The sequence below is a fragment of the Mobula birostris genome, chromosome 6 (genome assembly GCF_030028105.1).
Source record: "Mobula birostris isolate sMobBir1 chromosome 6, sMobBir1.hap1, whole genome shotgun sequence".
Classification (NCBI taxonomy): domain Eukaryota; kingdom Metazoa; phylum Chordata; class Chondrichthyes; order Myliobatiformes; family Myliobatidae; genus Mobula; species Mobula birostris.
This window is the reverse complement of record NC_092375.1, coordinates 143,851,992-143,872,121: the sequence shown is the minus strand read 5'-3', so window position 1 is coordinate 143,872,121 and position 20,130 is coordinate 143,851,992. Positions and strand designations below refer to the sequence as shown.

Below are 20,130 nucleotides of genomic sequence, written 5' to 3'. Positions count from 1 at the left end.
TCTGAGTCTGCAAGAATATGCAAGGATGCAGTTTTCCTCCACTACAAGACATTATGTCTGTGTGTCATGTTTATTTACAGCAAAAATAAAGCCAAGAAACTTCACAGAATCATTATCAAACAAAATATTGTACCTCCCCCCACACATCCATCCAGGGAGCTAAACAGACCTTCCAGGAGATTTAGTGCTCTCAAAAAGGACTCCTCTACATGTCTGAGATCAAACACAGACTAGGGCAACTGGCTTAACACATCACTTGTGCTCTGTCTGTAATGAGCACGGGTGATGTGTCAAACCTGAGCTCCCAGTTGCATCCCATTCCAATACCCACCTGTCCGTCCTTGGCATTCTCTTCTCCCAGGGTGAGACCAAACAAAACTAGAAAAACAACACTTCTTATTTCACCTGGGTTGTCTACAACCCAACTCAATAAACATTGAATTTTTTAGTATCATTTCAGGTATTGCTGATTCCATGCTTTCCCTTCCCCTCTCCTTCTGATCCACCCATGGTCCTCTCACTTTCCTTGCTTTCCCATACCCCACCTTCATCCCTTGTTTACATACACCTCCCCATTCTGATTCCATCCGCTAATGACCCACATACTTCACACACGGGTCCTCTCCCTCATGTCTCCCATGAATGGTTTCCATTGTCACCTTCCTTATTTTATAAGATCCCAGCACATAGTAGTGTCCCTGCTCATCACCCTCCAGCTTCAGTCTTCATCTTCACTCTCCCCTCCACCACCCGGCTCTCTACACTTACTACCTTTCCTGGTCTACCTATTACCTCTCGACCCTGCCCTACTCTTCTCCCTTACATCAACTACCTTCACTCTTCACCCTCAGTCCTGATGTAGCATCTTGACTTGAAAGTTTGACAACTCCTTTCTCTCTACAGCTACTCCTGATCTTCTGAGTGCCCCCACATGTTTGCATTTTGCTCCTGATTATGGTGATCTGCACTCTCATGTATTCCCCAAATTTTGCCTGAAACTTGGTGAGAAGTTATTAGAATGGTTAACCAAACAATGTCTAAGTTTTTTAAAAAAAAGGTGAATTAGGAAAGAGTGATAAGAATTCAGAACTTTTTAGCAGAATGCACAAGTGACTATGGTAGTGCAGTTAAATTTAGCGAAGATCAAATTAGAGTTTTCTCAGAGTTATAGGACTAAAGGAAGTTACATTGTTCGGGATAGGACATGGAGGGATTGCACGATTTACTGTGTACATACATCTACTGATGCTTCTGGACACATCTTCAGTGATGTTCCTGGAATCATCGAGTGTTTTGGGTCTTTCAACATCATACAACCTCCTCCAGGTGATCCAGCCGGGGCTGATCAGACCCCAGCTTGTGTCCAGATGGCTAGCTACTTATGACTGCATGGCTCCCCTCTTTTGAGCCACAGCCATCTTGAGGCCCTCTCTGCCGCATCGGTGGTACTGCGGATGGCTCTCCTCTTCCTCTCTCCCTCGATGCCAAAATGCTGAAGGCTCTAACTAATATGTGATTCTTGTTTCTTTCAACTTTTCCTCTCAAAACAGTTTTCTGTAAATTTTCTTCATTCTTGAACTGTTCATTTCAGGTGACATACCTGTTCCCTAACTGAATTTTCACCTGGTGCTTATATAATCAATTGCTAATCCACTTTTAATCAAACAGTACCTTTTTATTTCCCATTTGTCTTTCTAAATTGCCTTCTCTTTTAAACTTTTTGTACACCACGTGTTATACAGCTGGTTTTAACACATGAAATGGTTAGCAAAGCAATAGCATTTGCAGCTTAGCTCTTTTAAACTGGTTGCCAAAAGCTGAATGTTCTTTTAATAAGATAATGCAATGTAAAATGAGAGGATTAAAAATAACTAAAAATCTTGGATAATTGAATCCCACAGACTTATAGCAGAAAAATTCTGGTTATGTAATTGGTAGTCTTTAATCTTCCTGATTATCGGGATTACCAGGAGAAAAACGGTACTAATGTGTACCTAACTCAGATCCACATTGGACAGCAATTTCATTCAAGGCCAACATTATACTAGGACTTATCTTGGTACCACATGGAAGTCCTGGGTTCCAATGCTGACTTCAGCTTAATTAGGCAAGGATATCCTCCACTCAGCAGCACTGCCTCACCTCCATCTCCCAAACTCTGAGCAGCTCTGCTGAATTACTTATGGTGTCCTATAGAGCAGCATGAGCTTTTGAGGTCTCGGGCCATCCCAGTAAAATGAATAGGATACATCCCTTCTGGAAAAAAGGTAATTGGTTCTGGTCATTTTATTCATATCCTAGTTTTATCCTTGTTTTAATTGAATTTTCGGTCTAGAAGTGCAATTTTTCATTCTAATTTTCTTGAATGATTTTTTTTGTTAACGTTGTCCCAAATATCACTGACAGTCACCAAATTGACCTTGATAGATTTGACAGCACATGAGTCTGGGTGCTTGGCCTCACCGGCTGTCAAAGCCTTTTTATAAGACAGCACTCATGCTACTCTGGCCAATGCCACGTTCATACCAGAAGATGGTGTCTGGAGCCAAGAGCATAATCTGGGGCCAGAAGCCTAATAGTTTGTAACAACAGAAGTCCTACATCAATATTTAAGTTTTAGAAATAATCTCATTGGATATGAGAAACAGGATAGAGACAGAACATCACTTAACCAGGTAACCAGAACATATTTGCACGGACCGTTTACCATTTTATTTAGACTGTATCTCTAAGTTTACTTTCTACTTCCTGTTTCTATTTCCAACTGCTGATAGTGTAACAGTAACTGAATACTTGGTTTTGAACTTGTGAATCCCCTTTGCCATGTGTATTAGCTGGAGGGATCAATACAGCCCAACTGTGTGGGGGTTCTGAATTAACAAATACCGAGCTGACTAATCTCTGGAATCTATGACCGTGAAATGGCAACAATGAATTGATGGACTCACCTCATTATTGACTCAAAGAGGTTCACAGTGTAGAAGGAGGCTACTAGTCCATCAGGTCCAGGCCATCCAAAAAGATCTGTTTAGTATAATCTGATGTTTTAGCTCTTGATCTGCAGTTTGTAGGCAATGGCATGTGAAGTGTTCTTTCAGTCTCATTTAAATCTATTGATGGTTTCTGGTTTCAGAGTCCTTAAGAGCTCTAAATTCTCACTGTCATGTGGGCAAAATTAGTTTAATTAATTCCTTCTCATCCTTATATCAAGTACATTAAATCTATCAAGGGTCCTGATGAAGAGACTCAGCCTAAAATGTTGATTGTTTATTCCTCTCCACAGATGTTGCTTAACTTGCTAAGTTCCTCCAGCATTTTGTGTGTGTTACCTTAAATGTATAGGTACTCATTTTTGTCGGCATTTTCCTCTCACTCTGTATTTGACTTTTATATTATACAAACATCAACATTATATCTGCTTTCATTCTCCTCTCTTCCAAAGAAGAAAGCACGAACCCAGCTAATCTCTCCTCAGAAGAAAAATTGTCATTAACTGGTAATACTTCCGTGTATCTCCCCTGTACCATTTTGAAAATGAAACTCCTTCTCTCCACTGAACCAAATCATTTTGGGAACAAATAAGTTAAATCCAGAGATGTAAAAATGGAAAAAATAATTCGACAGTGAGATAGTATTTGAATTGGTTCATGATTAAGAAGGTAATTTAAAGTTTAAGTATACGTATAAATGATACAACAAATTGCAGGTATTCTTTTCTTCACTGGTAGAGATGTGCTTGTGTTATTTTTATAGCTATTGTATCTATTGTGAATAATAATGTGTTTTACTTTCTAGTTCTGCCAATTGTGGAAGGCAAGAAAGACATTGTGTTCCTTATGGATGCATCAAATAATGTCAGGAACACAGATTTTCTTCACCTGTGTGATTTTCTCACATGGATGATAGAGCACCTTGACATTGGGAGTGATGGAGTTCAAATAGGTCTGGTGCAGTACAGCAATTATGCAGAGACTGAGTTCTATCTGAACACCTACTCTTCAGAAGATGAAATTATGTCTCACATGGAAGGACTCAGACAGAGAGGTGGGATGCCACTTAATACTGGGGCAGCTCTGGACTACGTGCTTAGAAATCACTTCACCAGATCCTCAGGAAGCAGAAAAGACAAGGGAGTTCCTCAGATACTGGTGCTCATCATGGCTGGAAGATCCAGAGATTATGTTATGCAATCTGCAGATGCACTGAAGCAAGCGGCTGTTACAGTATTTGCTGTGGGAACCAGGGATGTCGACCCAGCACAAGTGAAAGAAATCGCAAGTGAGGCCAGATTGGGCTTCAGTGTAGAGGATTTCCGCTCTCTACCCAACTTACAGGAGCAGGTGATGATATCATTGTCAACACTGCCTGCTAGACGAGAACCCACTCACCAGCCAACTGTTCCTGTCAAACCAGGTACCTCAGCTCATTTGCTGTGTTTAGTTGCTGACTTAATGCTGAAGTAATGAAATTTTATATGAGTGTTTACACAAGAGATCAAAAGTTCTAGGGTTTCTATCATGAAAAGAGAATTTTTCTTTAGAGTATTTCCAGATTTTTCTATTCTTGTTTTAGCTTTCCAGTATCTGTGTTTTTTCACAAGCTAATCAGCAACATGTGGCCAATGATTCCTTGCATTATTATTATAAATTCCAAAGATATGTTCCAGTTGCTGTTTGTCCATCTGAACTGAACCCTCACTGCTATAGTTCCAATCAATCCATTCATCCTAGACTGGCTGGTATTGCACCACTTCCTGCTCTTTCTAGTTATCGTTATGTCTCCATGTTGTCATCATCCTCTTCGTAGATTACTTATCTAGAGAAAGAGCAAGGGAAAATAACTTAATCTATTACAATCAAAGGTCACATGTGCAATGAACCTCCTCCCAGTTTACTTGGTGTGGAGGCTCACAACAAAGTCTACAATACCAATTCAAGCAAGTTCCTTATAGGACTTACTGGATGCAAATCATCCTCAAAATTGGGACATAAGAAGAAAACATATAATTCTTCGTCAACTCAAAGTAAATGCAAAATCAGGCATTTAATAGTCTGTAGATCATTACACCAGTCAGTGTACATCTATTGTAGTTGCTGCTCATGCTGCTATTTTAACACTCAACACTACTGCTATACCCACCCCTTCCCCCACCACAAGCATACACCCAGTCAATCAACAACCATATAAATTTAGCAGGATCATCAGCAACTCGCAGGTTAATTCCTGTTTGATTCTACTACCTTGGGCTTCATTTGTACAAGTACAATTGTTTCAAGTGGCTCTAATCCCACGGTATGGTATAGCAATTGCTTTTTTTTTCCCCTGACTCCAAGGATGGGTTAATTGCTTCCAAACATGGGATGGTTTTGGCCTCAGTTCTCCTTAGCATATCAGACAACTGGAAAAATAAGTGGAGGATAAGCAGGACAAGAGAATCTGTGAGGGAAAATAATGACATGGAGAAGGAGTACACATTCACCCAGGGGTATAGGGAGTAATTCTGCTTCTTAAAACCCAGCGAAGAGCAGTCCATGGAACATGTATAATTCAGTAACGATATCTTCACCAAAATCAACAAGGAAACGTAAACCCACACTGTCAGTGGTTGTTAAGCTGAATAAGATGATTAACCTTTTACACATTTGGCTCTTCCAATGTGGATGCTTGAAGCATGTCAAGGTGTCCTTGTTATTACTGCCAGCTGGCACATACGGGATGCCACTACTGCTATTTAAGTAATTAATGTCTAACACAGTTAGTAGTTCTCTTTACCATTGATAATTTTCCCTGTGGCAAGGGAACCACAAACTGCATGTTACAATGAAGGTCATCAGGCTGCATGAAATGTAGTGCAGTGTGTTGGAACAGCACTTCCATTACTTAAACTTCACTAGAATGCTCCTCGACTACTATGTTCGTAAGATTTCAAGACTGTTGTGGTCTGCTACCCAATGCAAAATCTGAGGGGATAGACATTACCATCGTGGGCAGTGTGCAGGCAAGACGCAGAAGCAAAGACTGAAGAGAAAATGTAAGAAAGGGGTAACCAGCTCTGTTCTCTTCCGGCTAGACCACTTAAGAACTCATATGACAGGGATAAAGAAATCCAATTCCCCATTCACCAGAAGTTCCTTACTTTTACGTTGATGAAATATCTGCATGGCTACTGTACAAGAGTGAAAACACCACAAAGTGAATGTACCAACTAATTTTATAAATTAAATCATGCCAATTTGCACACAGAAGCAAATTACTAACCTTACACGCTCCCTCAGTGCCGGTCTGCCCTGTACCTTCACCCCTCCTGTCCCATGATGCCTTGCGGTTGCAGCACGTCTGGTACAGAAGTGTTGGCTTTCAATGAGGAGGGTGCAGATGACCTGGGGTCACATCCTCGATCAACCCTTGACTTTGAAAGGTTGCAGCATCTAGGCATGTGCAGCCACTTATCCAGGCTGGCTGGCTGAAGATAATGAAGTGTGGGTGGAAAAATACTAACTTCTTAGGAGATGATGGCAGGTTTATGCTCCATGTTGCCATTGCTATCTCATAGGGGTAACACATCAGCAATTGTAATTATCTCTTGGAGATCAGGTATGTGGACAGCAGCGTTTAACCACTCAAAAATCTGATTGCTAATTTCTGGCCTTGCGTGGCAGTCAGCTGGCCTTGCATTACAGCAATCTGATCCTTCACTACAGTGCCCAGGCAGCCAGTCTTCAAAAGAAGTTGCAAAAGCAGCCATCTGACACAGCCTCATGATTGGCTCCATAACTGAGCTCATTCCCCATTCTGGAAAAGACTGCAACATTAAACCAAATTCACAGTGTGCCCGTGGAGTGGGCCACCATTCCCATACTGGAAAGGACTGCCTCAAAGGCCTGTGCCGTAGGCCTCAGACTCCTTGACAGTGAATTTGTTGACAATTGGCTGACAGCTTTCCTAATACATAAGGCATTTCCTATCAGTCTTCTACTTTAGACTACCCTATCAGCTGAATCAAATGGAGACAAACAGATTTTTGATTTTGCCCGTGGGCAAACTGGCATGTGTACTTCAATTTCCCTGGCTGTAGATGTCATGGGGTCACTTGTGGAGGGGCAACCCTTTGCTGGGAACAGGAGGCTTGTTTTGGTGATGCTTAAAGTAGGTGTTCCTGAGCTGATCCCACTTCTCAGAGGGCAGAATTCACACCCGATTCCCTGGAGGAGTCCTGTATCCGTGATCTTTACTTCACAGCACCTTTTCTTTTAAACCTCCAGTCTTGGTCCCTTGTAATCCATGCATCAAACCCATTCACCTAATCCCCGTATGTTTGCTGATTTGCTTTAACTGCCAGCAAACTGTCACCTGATCTGAATAGTGAGAGACACTGAAGCAGGTCGATAGTTCAGACTTTAATGTGGACAGTGTTAAAGGGAAAAGAAATCAGTAAACAGGGCCATTAACTAAAACTTTCAAATGGAAAACAAAGCCTACACTGCGGCTAAAAAGAACAACTAAGAATAAAACAAATGCTGCTAGTCTTCAGAGACAGTCCAGTTACTCAGGCAAGGCAGAATGCAAGCAGGCAACGAAACACTGCTGTGTCCAACTCTCGACAAACTCTACGATGGAACCAATGGAGTTAAATACTACCACAAGGAAATAATTAGCTAACACATGCATATTCATGAGCACAATTGCCGCATCTGCTGCGCTGCCAAATCCGTGGTTGTGGCAGGACCCCCCTTTCTACAGCCCCTGAGGCACCACAGACCTGTGTGCGTTGGAAGTCCCGATGAGGGACTTGTCCACGATGTCCTTCAGTCATGCTGGTAGATAAATACCATGGTGTGCACTGCCAATATTGGAGCCAAAGATTTCGATGTAGAGACAGAAACAAGAGCTTTTACTGAGGTAGCTCGATTGAGTGACACCATGAGACGAATCATTCTCAAAGTGAGGACCCCCTGATTGGAGCTAATCGGGCATCTGCTTCAAAAATAAAACTAACACAGAATCCCTGAGCCTATCAAAATAAACTTAAACAGAAAGTTCCAGGAAATCGCTTTAGAAGAGTGAGTTGCTGGAGAAAAACACAAGGAACTCTTAAACCATTAATAACTGTTGGTAAGCAAAATTTAACCTATTCAGGTGCTCTTAAAATCCTCAGAGCCCTGCACAGGCCTAAAGAAGTCACTACAGGACACCCCTTCTTACAGCTGGCACCTGATGGCCCAGGAAGTCCTGAAGGTGCGAGATCCAGGGATGACAAGAGAGAGACCTAGGGAACAGAGAGGGAGGCATGGAGAACTCGAGAGGCAGGGAGACTCGGGGATCCAGAGAGACTGAGAGACCTGGGAACTTCAACCGACTCAGAGACCGGTGAATCCTTAGAGACCTGGGTACTCCAACAGATTGAGATCAAGAAACCTCGGGCGGGGCTGAGAGGGAGGCTTGGAAGTGCAGACACCCCACCTCTTCCGGAAGTTGTGAGAGTCTCCCGCGTATTGATAGTGGTTCCTTGATGCCCGTGAATTATATACAATATCCCAGAAATCAATTTTTTTGAGAGCAAGCGAGAGAGCGCGAGAGCGAGAGAGCAAGAGCAACCACGAGAGAGAGAGAGAGAGAGAGAGAGAGAGAGAGAGAGAGAGAGGGAGAGCACCATGGCAGAGTGTTCCAAAAAAAGAAAATATAAAACATACATCACCCCACACTACACTAAAGTGTACCCCTGCCTAATAGGGGTCAAAAATAATGACAGTGTTGCTCGCTGCACTGTTTGCAACAGTGACTTTTCTATTGCCCATGGTGGGTTAAGACTGTAAAAGACATGTTGAGGTGAGTTTAACAGGTGTCATTCGTTCATTAGCATAGCAAACGTTATTTAAACCAGCTTGCTAGCTGCTAAGGAGCTACTCTATTGCAGACATCCCACCACTCCCAGAAGTTCCAGGAGTCTCCCGCAAATTGATGATGCTACCTCCCTGAAATGAGTTTTTGCAGGGTGGGATGTCTGGAAGTGTTTGAGGTGGGGACGACATTGATAAACCCTAAACACATTGAATAAGCCTTGGAAACAATCAGAAAAGTAAAAACCTTGGGAATATAGAGAAAAGTCCTTGGGAAAACTTGAAAGCGTGAAACTTGAAACCTAGAGAAGGAACCTTTTCAAATTTTGCTCAGTGTTTTATCTTTCACAATTTTTCCTGAGGCAGTTAGGATATACTCTCAATTTTAGCATTCAAGTCAGCATAGACACGTTTCTTTCATCGCTAAGAAAGCTGGTTCTCTGTAGATCTGTTTAATTTGCAACATGAAAGTTCAATTTTTCCAGTCTGTACCATGACTTGCATCAAGAGGTTAAAAATACTCTTGATAGGGTTACTTTACTTGTCTATTTGCACACTCCAGCCAAGAATCAGCTTTTGTAGTAGGGCTCTTCCAGAATTTACACTATTGACTTGAATGATGATTTATTGGATCAATTGATAAGCTTGCTTGAAGCGCTCATTTGTTATGCAGCTCTGAGTCTCGGGACCACAAAGCTGGGAACCTGGGTACTTCTGACTTGTAAAGCTTGGAATGGATACTGGAGAAACTCAACGTAGACTGGAGAGGCTCGGTATATAGACTCGGGAATCTCGGAATGTAGAGTCAAGACGTGCACTGAGAATAGAAAACACCCTCTCCTCAAGCCACCAATGTCAAAATGTCACTGTTCAAACTTTGCTGGGTCCATTACTTGGCAAGATCCTTCTGTCATGCTGGAGAGAGAAACAAGAGTTTATACATAGAAATTCCAATGGAACATTGTCGCCTCAAAGAGTCGCTCTCACCAATGAATCTCTTGGCCAAGGTCAGCTGCTCTCTATCTGCTGGGTCCATCTTTGTGTGGTCGATACTCGCTGTCACCCGATTCGAATATGGCCCAAGTTTCGAGTGAGAGACACTGAAGCAGATCGATGGTTCACAGACTTTAATACAAACAGTGTTGAAGGGAAAAGAAAACAATAAATGCTACGCCAAAGAGGGCTGTTAACTAAAACTCTCAAATGGAAAATTAAGCCTACACTGCAGCTGAAAAGAACAACTAAGAGTAAAATGAATACCGTTAGTCTTCAGAGTCAGTTGACTCGACAGCCCAATTTCTCAGACAAGGCAGAATGCAAGCAGGCAATGAAGCATTGCTGTGTCCAAGTCTCGACAAGCACTACAATGGAATGAATGGAGTTAAATACTATCACAATGAGAAATAATTAGTTGACATGTGCATATTCACGAGCGCAATTGCTGTATGTGCTGTGCTGCCAAATCCATGGTTGTGAAACAAACTGAAGGAGAGTTGTCAGGAAACCTGAATTCATTGTCAAGGAGTCTGAGGGTTAAAATGTAGAACTTTCTGCACAATTTTTCAGGTGGTCCTCTTCCAGCATTGGAATGGTGGCTCGCTCCTTGAGAACACTATGAATTTGGTTGATGTAGCTGAGGGTTAACAATTAGATCATCAACAGGAGAGGGCTGAAAATGCACCTTTAGAGCACCCAAATGTAATGACACAAATGTAATGACCTTTAGGGCAAAGGGAATCCATTATGACTGATTCCTTGCTGTGACTGAACAGGAATAATGAGGCTAGAGGAGGTGCCTGGAATGCCTGTGGCAAGAGAACAATATACAAGCAAACCACACACCAGCAAACCGTTCTCATCAGACCAGGTGGAATGCAGAAATTGGCAAGGAATCGGGCATTCAATGGGAATTGGGTATGTTGTAGCGTGGATGAAATTACCGGAGAGAGAGAGAGTCACTGGTAGATACAAAACAGCTTCTTTATTCGACACAACAGGGTACGTAGGCATCTTAAGGGCGGAGACGCTTTCTGCAGAAAGCTCTGCTAGCTAAATGTGGGCTCGATATTTATATGCTAAACACAAAGGCAATCGCTACTTAAAAAGTTACAGACAATGCATAGACAATGCTTCCTATTGAAGCTACATACAAAATCTCATAACATCCTTTCCTCCCGACGCCAACATACCTGGATTGGTATATACAGCCTTTAGGAATGTAAGTTAAGTCTATGATACATTTATTTGGCATTTCCCATGCTAACATAGAAAACAATTAATACAATTAATATTTATAATGTATAGGTGATACTGCCTTCGAAACTACTGTATCAGGTCAAACTACCAGAAGTATCCGGTATTCACACCTTTTAGGAAGCCCATTGTGGTGGACTCAATCCACAGTCCTTTGTCCAATAGTTAAAATAGAAGCCCGGTGGCCAAAGTCATTTAAGTGTAAACAAATCATCTAACCAGAAAGAAATCTACTCTAACAGGGTATACGAAACATGTAGTGTGTCAAGATGCCAAGACATTAGGAGAGTTTGAGAAACGACAGAGGAAAGATTTGAATTCATTGCTATGGCTGGGAATTATTGAAGACTTAGGTCATAGAGTTAGATGACATTGAGCGGAAAATCCTACAAAAGTTAGTGGATTTGGCCAGGTACATCATGGGTAAAACCCTCCCGACCATTGAGCACATCGACATGAAGTGTTGGTGTAGGAAACGAGCATCTATTAGCAACTTAACCTCTCTGCCTAGATAATGCTCATTTCTCCCAGCCACCATCAGGTAGAAGGCACAAGAGCATCAGGACTCACACCACCAGATTCAAGAACAGTTACTACCTCTCAATCATCAGATGCTTGAACAAATGGAGATAACTACATTCATTTAAGGAATGATTTATGCTAATTATTTATATCTGCATTGTACAGTTTGTTGCCCATTGATCCTGCTTACACTTACTGTTCTATAGATTTGCTGGGTATGCCCACAGAAACAAATCACAGGATTGTATGTGGTGACAATCACATGTACTCTGATAATAGATACACTTTGATTTCGATTTGACTTTTGACTTTGAAATACAGTTTTCAATTGATCAGAATAGCCTGATTTTGTGCTATATATTTTATGAATACATGAAACTAATTATTAACTGAATCTTCTGCACTGATGAGACTAATTATTGCAACCAGTTAAATAATTATAATACTGTATATATCTTCACTTTCAGGAGAAAGAATAATCAAGAAGGACATTGTATTTCTTATTGATGCATCAGATAATGTCAGGGGCACAGATTTTGGGTTTGTCCATGAGTTCCTCCGACAGGTAATAGAGAACGTTGATATTGGGAATGGTGATGTTCAGATAGGTCTGGTGCAATACAGCAATTATGCAGAGACTGAGTTCTATCTGAACACCTACTCTTCAGAAGATGAAATTATGTCTCACATGGAAGGACTCAGACAGAGAGGTGGGATGCCACTTAATACTGGGGCAGCTCTGGACTACGTGCTTAGAAATCACTTCACCAGATCCTCAGGAAGCAGAAAAGACAAGGGAGTTCCTCAGATACTGGTGCTCATCATGGCTGGAAGATCCAGAGATTATGTTATGCAATCTGCAGATGCACTGAAGCGAGCGGCTGTTACAGTATTTGCTGTGGGAACCAGGGACGTCGACTCAGCACAAGTGAAAGAAATTGCAAGTGAGGCCAGATTGGGCTTCAGTGTAGAGGATTTCCGCTCTCTACCCAACTTACAGGAGCAGGTGATGATATCATTGTCAACACTGCCTGCTATACGAGAACCCACTCACCAGCCAACTGTTCCTGTCATACCAGGTACCTCAGCTCATTTGCTGTGTTTAGTTGTTGACTTAATGCTGAAGTAATGAAACTTTATATGACTGTTTACACAAGAGATCAAAAGTTCTAGGATTTCTAGTGTGAAAAAGAGAATTTTTCTTTGGAGCATTTCCAGAATTTTCCATTTTTGTTTTAACTATCCAGTATCTGCAATTTTTTGTTTGATTTTCATGAGCTAATCAGCAACATATGGCCATTAATGGTCTCAGTGCAGAATTATCCCTTTGCAATATTATTATAAATTCCAAAGATATGTTCCAGTTGCTGTTTTTAGATCAGCAAGGACTGAATCTCCACTGCTATATTCCTAAATTATTATAGGCGTAGCTTGCTAATCAATCTCTTAATTCTAAACTGGCTGGTATTACATCCTACCTCCCCAACTGGAAATTTTCAGTGCTCTTCTTAGTTCTGTCTCTACCTTCACATTGTCATCATCTTCCTCTTTTATAGAGTTGAAGCAATGCAGTACTGATACAGACTCTTAACCCAACTAATCCACGCATCTTGTCCCATTTGTGTTTAGAATTAGGTTTAATATCACTGGCATATGTTGTAAAATTTGTTATTTTGCAGCAGCAGCACATTGCAATACAAATTATATGAAAACTCTATAGATAACAATAATAAATAAATAAATACACACACACACACACACACACACACACACACACATGCAATTAAATTAAATAAACAGTGAAAATAGAAAACAAAAAAAAAAACAATATAGTGATGTAGTGTTCATGGGTTCATTGTCCATTCAGAAATCTGATAGTGGAGAAGAAGAAGAAGCTGTTCCTGAAACATTAACTGTGTGCTTCAGGCTCTTATACAATCTTCCTTTATGGTAGTAATGAGAAAAGTGCATCACTTGGGTGATGGGGCTCCATTATTATGGATGCCGCCTTTTTGAAGTATCGCCTTCCGAAGGTGTCCTTGATGCTGCAGAGGCTAGTGCCTATGATGGGGTTGGCTAAGTTTGCAACTTTCTACAGTTTTTTCTAATCCTGTGCAGTGGTCCCTTCATACCAGATGGTGATGCAACCCGTTAGAATGCTGTCTCTATGGTACATTTGTAGAAATTTGAGAGTCTTTGGTAACATGCCAAGTCTCCTCAAACTCCTCATGAAACATTAAGAGTCATGCTTTCTTTGTAATTACGTCAATTGAATTGAGTTGTCCTCTGATCTTGGCAATCCATTTGCACATGTCTCATCACCATACAAGGATACATCATCAGTGCGCTGTTCACTTGTAGTGTGTCCTCCGAATGCTTGGCCTTTATATACTTATCAATCAGTTGATTGGTCATCATTACAGAAACTCAATTGTGATATAGGGAGTGGTTGGTTGCATGGTGGACTCTGTGCGGTTTTTGGAATTTTGCCCACATTGGCTTATAAATGCGATAGAGGTCTACTTGTCTACTTATCTCAAACAATAACGAGGTGGCCTACAGGGAAGAAGTCATCTCTCTGACACAGTGGTGTCAAGAAACCAACCTCTTCCTCAGTGTCACAAAAACAAAGGAGCTGGTTGTGGATTACAGGAGGAATGGAGACAGGCTAACCCCTATTGACATCAATGGTTCTGGGGTTGAGAGGATGAACAGCTTCAAGTTTCTCAGCATGCACATCACATCGTCTGTACACACCAGCTGTGTGGTGAAAAAGACACAACAGCGCCTCTTTCACCTCAGACAGTTGAGGAAGTTTGATCTGGGCTCCCAGATCTTAAGAAATTTCTACAGGGGCACAGTTGAGAGCATCCTGACTGGCTGCATCATTGCCTGGTATGGGAACTGTACCTCCCTTAATTACAGGACTCTGCAGAGAGTGGTACGGACAGCCCAGCGCATCTGTAGTTGTGAACTTCCCATGATTCAGGACATTTACAAGGACAGTTGTGTAAAAAGGGCCCGTGAGATCATTAGGGACCCAAGTCATTCCAACCACTATCTATTCCAGCTGCTACCATCCAGGAACTGGTACCGCAGAATAAAAGCCAGGGACAAACAAGCTCCAGGACAGCTTCTTCCACCCATCAGACTGATGAACTCATGACGATTTGAGTGTACTCTCTATTACATTTACTGTTCTAAATTACTATGATAGCACATGGCACATTTAGACGGAGACGTAACATAAAAATTTATACTCCTCATGTATGTGAAGGATGTAAGAAATAAATTCAATTCAATTCAATTTATAGACATGTTTGAGGAAAGCCACGCTTCTAGGTCATGCTGCTTGATAGCCAGTTGATAAAATCCAATATAGGGACTGCAGCAAATATTACATTGGCTAAACTGGGAGAAAACTATCCACAATGTTCCATGGACATAAATTGGCTGTTAAGTGACATGACCAATTCTCCCTAGTCTTTACCCATGAAGTTTGAGAGGGACATAAATTCAACAGAGCCCCAGTAAAAATCTTGATGCAAGCAAATATGAGGCACGCAAAAGAATTGCAGGACGCATGGAATTATTGAGGGTCTGAATTGTGGAACCCCTGACCCAGCAGCACCATGAGAGAATCTTCATCGCGTGGACTGTAGAGCTTCATGACAGCCACATCATAAAAGCAGCTCAGAAAGGGCAGTTAAAGTTAAACAGCTGGGAGAACTCAGAGGGCATCTCTGGAGGTGAGAGAGATGTGTCACTATTCCTGGTCAGCGTCCTGCAAGTGGACTGGGACAGTGGGGTGGGTGGTTGTAGAGAGAAGAGAATAGATGGCAAATACTGTATATAGTGGTGCAGGGGAGGGGTGTAGGTGATAGGTAGAATCAAATAGAACATAGAACAGTATGGCACAACACAGGCCCTTCAGAACATGATGTTGTTCCAGCCTATATAAACCTACTCTACAATCCGTCTAATCCTTCTCTCCTACACAGCCCATAAACCTCCATTTTCCTTACATTCATGTGGATATCTAAGAGTTTCTTATATTTCCCTAATGAATCAGTACAGTATGTACTCCAATCCCAGCAGTGTGTTCCAGGCATCTCCTTCTCTCAGTGTAAAACAACACTACCTCTCATATCTCCCCCAAAACTATCCTTCACTCAACTTAAACAGATGAAGATGGATTGATGGGTAGATGGAGTTAGGTGAAGAGAGGGATGTTGGCATGGAGAGGGTGAACAAAGGGAGAGAGAATATGGGCTGACTGGTGGGAGTGAGAAGGAAAACAGAGGATGTGGGGTTACTTAAAATTGGAAAATCTAATGTTCACATCATTGGGCTGTATACTACCCAAGTGGAACAAGAGGTGTTGTTGTTCTAGTTTGCATCTGGCCTCACCCTGGCAGTGGAGAAATTCGAGAGTAGACAAGCTAGTGTGGGAATGGGAAGGCAATTTGAAATGATAACTGCAGAAGAGCGATACCTGCCCCCTTTACCTCTTCCTTCACCACCATCTAAGGAGATTTATCTACAACTCTTCCAGCCTGATCTATTGCATTCAGTAAATGCAATGTGATCTCTTCTACATTGACAAGTCCAAACGACGACTATACAATCATTTTGTGGAGCAACGGCATTTTGCCTGTAGCAGCAATCTTGAGTTTCTGGTTGCACGTCATTTCAACTAATCCTGCCTTTCACACCCTGGTTCTTTCTTCCTTTGTTTTTGTTTTACACCTCTTGTTCTCCCCTGCACCTGACTCCATCTACCTTGCCATCTTGTTCCACCTCACAACTCCTGTCCCACCCTTACCTGCACTTCTATATCCTCATCATTTTTCCTCCTCACCCCCAGTCATTATGCAGGATCTTGACCCAAAATGACAGCAAAAAATTTTATCTCCATGGATGCTGCTTAACCTCCTGAGTTCTTTCAGCAGTTTGTTTTTTTTGCTCCAGATTCCAGCTTCTGCAGTCTGTTGTTTCTTTCAGCAGCAGAAGTTGGCTTTACCAGCTCCACTTACATCCCAGCATCAACTTGGCATTTTATAGAACGTAAAGTATAGATGTCACAAAGGTGGGGCATTGGGAGCAAGGGTGGACCCAAATGCAAGACACATCTTGTGAGGTTACTTAGATTTAGTTTATTGTTCGATACCAGGAAAGCAAAGCAGGAGCAGGAAATAGCGAACTGGACAAGGACTCAGGACTATGACTAGACTGCGACCAAGGGTCTGGGTTTGGACTCAGAATCGGCTCCCAGAACTAGAGGAGACATGAAGAGGCTAGGGTATGGACACCGGGCCAGAGATTGGGCAACGACCCAGTACCTGGGTTTTGCCTCGGGCTCGGACCCCAGAACCAGGCATAGACATGACATGGGCTAGGGAGAAGAGAACATGGGAACACAGAGCCTCAGTCTCGGGAGAGCAGGTACATGGAACCATGGACACATACATAGAACAGAGTTGGAACCCCTCCTTGGATACAGGACATAGGGCCGGGACTCACACACAGAACAGAGAGCCAGGACCCCTCCTTGGGTACAGGACATAGGGCCGGGACTCATGAACCTCCGCGGGGCAACGGCAAGACGGCCTGACTTACCCCACGGAGGTGAGGACAAGACAAGACAAGACATGACTCCCCATGGGGCAACAGCAAGACGGCCAGACTTACCCCATGGAGGCGAGGACAAGACTCCCCACGGGGCAACGGCAAGATGGCCTGACTTACCCCACGGAGGCAAGGACAAGACAAGACAAGACATGACTCCCGGCGGGGCAACGGTAAGAGGGCCAGACTTACCCCCACGGAGGCGAGGACCAGACAAGACAAGACATGACTCCCTGCGGAGCAACGGCAAGACGGTCTGAATTACCCCATGGAGGCGAGGACAAGACAAGACCAATACGAATGAACACCGGCGATGGAACTAGACCGAAGTGCAGGCGGGGGCTGCATATGAGGGCTAGAGGCGAGAGGGGCACAGAAGGGATTCAGACAAGGGGGTAGGACAGGAGTCACAGACCGCCAGGGCTAGGACTTGACTCAGAACTGGGAAGCCACTAGGACAAGGACTTGACTTGGAACTTGAATGCCGCTGGAGCCAGGACTTGACTTGGAGCCTCCGGGTAGTAGCGAGCTCTCGACTTGGCCTGGGAACAGTAGACAGCGGTTCTTGATTCCCTCCGGCGGGTTAACTGATGGACCCACCTCGGTGAGGAAACTTTGTAGGCTCGCTTTGGCAAGGTAACTGGACAGGGTTACTCTGGTGAGGAAGGGCGAATTACCGGCACACACTTCGGCAGAGACTGGGCTTGCTCTGGCCAGATGACATTGGCACGCCGTGACTTCGCAGACGCTCCCGCGCCGAACGGCTGAAAGCCGGAGACTATAAACTACCGGTTCAGCCGAATGTTAATTGCCTCTAATCATCAAAGTCGAGGGACACGGGAAAACAGGGAATCAACGATCCGGATCGTAACATAAACAAGGTAAATTTAAAGGGACCCCGATCCGGAACATGACAATAGATCAATAAGGCTCGGGGAAAGAAAATGATGTCAAAAGAAAGTAATCCCATCTGTCTGCTCATGATCAATATTCCTCCATTTCCTTCATGGTCAAGTGTATGTCAAAATGCCCTTTTATGCACCACTACCACTTTCTACTTCTTCCACCACCCTGGTAGTGTGTTGTACGCATCTACCACTCCCTGTATAAAAAAACTCCCTTCACATCTCTCTTGAATTCTCTCCACCCTTCCTGCCCCAATATTTTCATATCTGTTAAAATTAATTTAGCAGGAACCAAGCAAGAAACTAATGTTCTACATGCTCATGTACAGCACCAGACGCTGAACCAGATATTATTCCTATTCCTTACTCTCTCGGAAGGAGATTAAAACATCTTGATCAAATGTAAGAGGGTCTGCCAAATATACTGTTTTATGAAGTCGCATTTTCTAAGGAATAGAGGCATTAATAGTCATGGTTTAAAGCCTTTGGTTTAAAAACAAAATTTGGTGGATGTCACAGAACTTTGCCAGCAAGTCTGACTAGAACAGCCGTCACTCAGGTGTATGGACAACCTTGGGTCCCAGGACATTTCCCACATGGTTTTAGGCATGGAATCCTACATTTAACCAGGTGATAGGTGGTGTTGTCATTAATTACTTAAGTATTTTAAATGATTATTTTGTTTTTCAGCTATTTAAGTCTTAGTTTTCATTTACTTTTAATTGTCTATTTCAAATACCTATTTTTTGTCAAAGGTATGCAAGCATCAATGATATTATTTTCAGCATTTATAGTTGGAAAATCCCTATGGACAAAGCCTGTCAGAGGTACTTTGAAACTGAGACCTCAGAATGATACCACCATTAAACCATTTCTGTTTGTACCATATTGTTCGACTGAGGGTGCAATGAGTATGTTTTAATGGAAAGGAGATAAATGAGATTAAGTTCTATTACATTGTGCAATTGCGCTAGTTCATAGAAGACTTTCTTTTTGCAATTATCTAAAACATTTCAAGAGGGAGCTTTGGAAAATGAGTGTAGTTTGTATTGTCGATTGTGACTAAAGTGACAGACATTGCATTTTTGTGGAAGCATTTACCTAGACTTGTTTTTATTTTCTCTGGTGACTGTATGTGGACTGATATTTTAAAAAATCATGCATTTATTCCAGCTGTATTAGGTAGTGGAAGCAAAAGAGACATAGTGTTTCTTGTCGATGGATCAGATGAAGTTGGAAACACAAATGCTCCTTTTCTCCGTGAGTTTCTGACAAGCCTAATTGAGAATCTTGACATTGGAAATAATGATGTTCAGATTGGTCTGGTGCAATACAGCAATTATGCAGAGACTGAGTTCTATCTGAACACCTACACTTCAGAAGATGAAATTATGCTTCATGTGGAAGAGCTTCAGTTAAGGGGAGGAAAAATACTGAACACTGGGGCAGCATTGGACTATGTCCTTAGAAATCACTTTACCAGATCTTCAGGAAGCAGGAAGGCTGATGGTGTGCCTCAATTTTTGGTGCTGCTCACTGCTGGAAGGTCCAGAGATAACATCAAACCATCTGCAGATGCACTGAAGCAAGCTTCCATAGGTATCTTTGCTGTAGGGGCTAAGAATGCGGACCCAGCACAGCTGAAGGAGATGGCGACTAACCCCAATTTTGTCTTCAGAGCTCAGGAATTCCACTCTTTGACACATGTACAGGAACAAATGATGATACCACTGACTACGCTGACTGTTCCTCAAGTATCTACAGAAAACCCAACTCTTCTGAGTAAACAAGGTACTTCAAATTTTCTGTTGTACTCAGTGCTACTGTATTTGATATCACACTTGTAAAATTCAATATTACATCCTGCATCAAAGGTATTAACTTTTAATTGACAGCTAATCAGTAATATCAGCAAAGATAATCACATGACTTGCTGTTTACATGCTTGATTGTATAACACTGAATGCATATAAAATTAAAATGAA

At 42.4% G+C, this 20,130-nt stretch overlaps 1 protein-coding gene across 5 annotated transcripts in view; it reads left to right on the top strand.

Annotated features, from left to right (window-relative positions):
• LOC140199422 (collagen alpha-3(VI) chain-like) overlaps nucleotides 1-20,130 on the top strand; it is a 146,698-nt gene that overhangs the window by 64,422 nt on the left and 62,146 nt on the right. For all 5 annotated transcript variants that reach the window (XR_011886414.1, XM_072261490.1, XM_072261491.1 and 2 more), the window contains 3 exons: nucleotides 3,796-4,413; nucleotides 12,080-12,691; nucleotides 19,319-19,936. Coding sequence is in view for 4 of the 5 variants with exons in the window: in XM_072261490.1 (XP_072117591.1) it covers nucleotides 3,796-4,413; nucleotides 12,080-12,691; nucleotides 19,319-19,936 (1,848 nt within the window). In the remaining variant the exon portion in view is untranslated. The remainder of the gene's footprint in view (nucleotides 1-3,795; nucleotides 4,414-12,079; nucleotides 12,692-19,318; nucleotides 19,937-20,130) is intronic.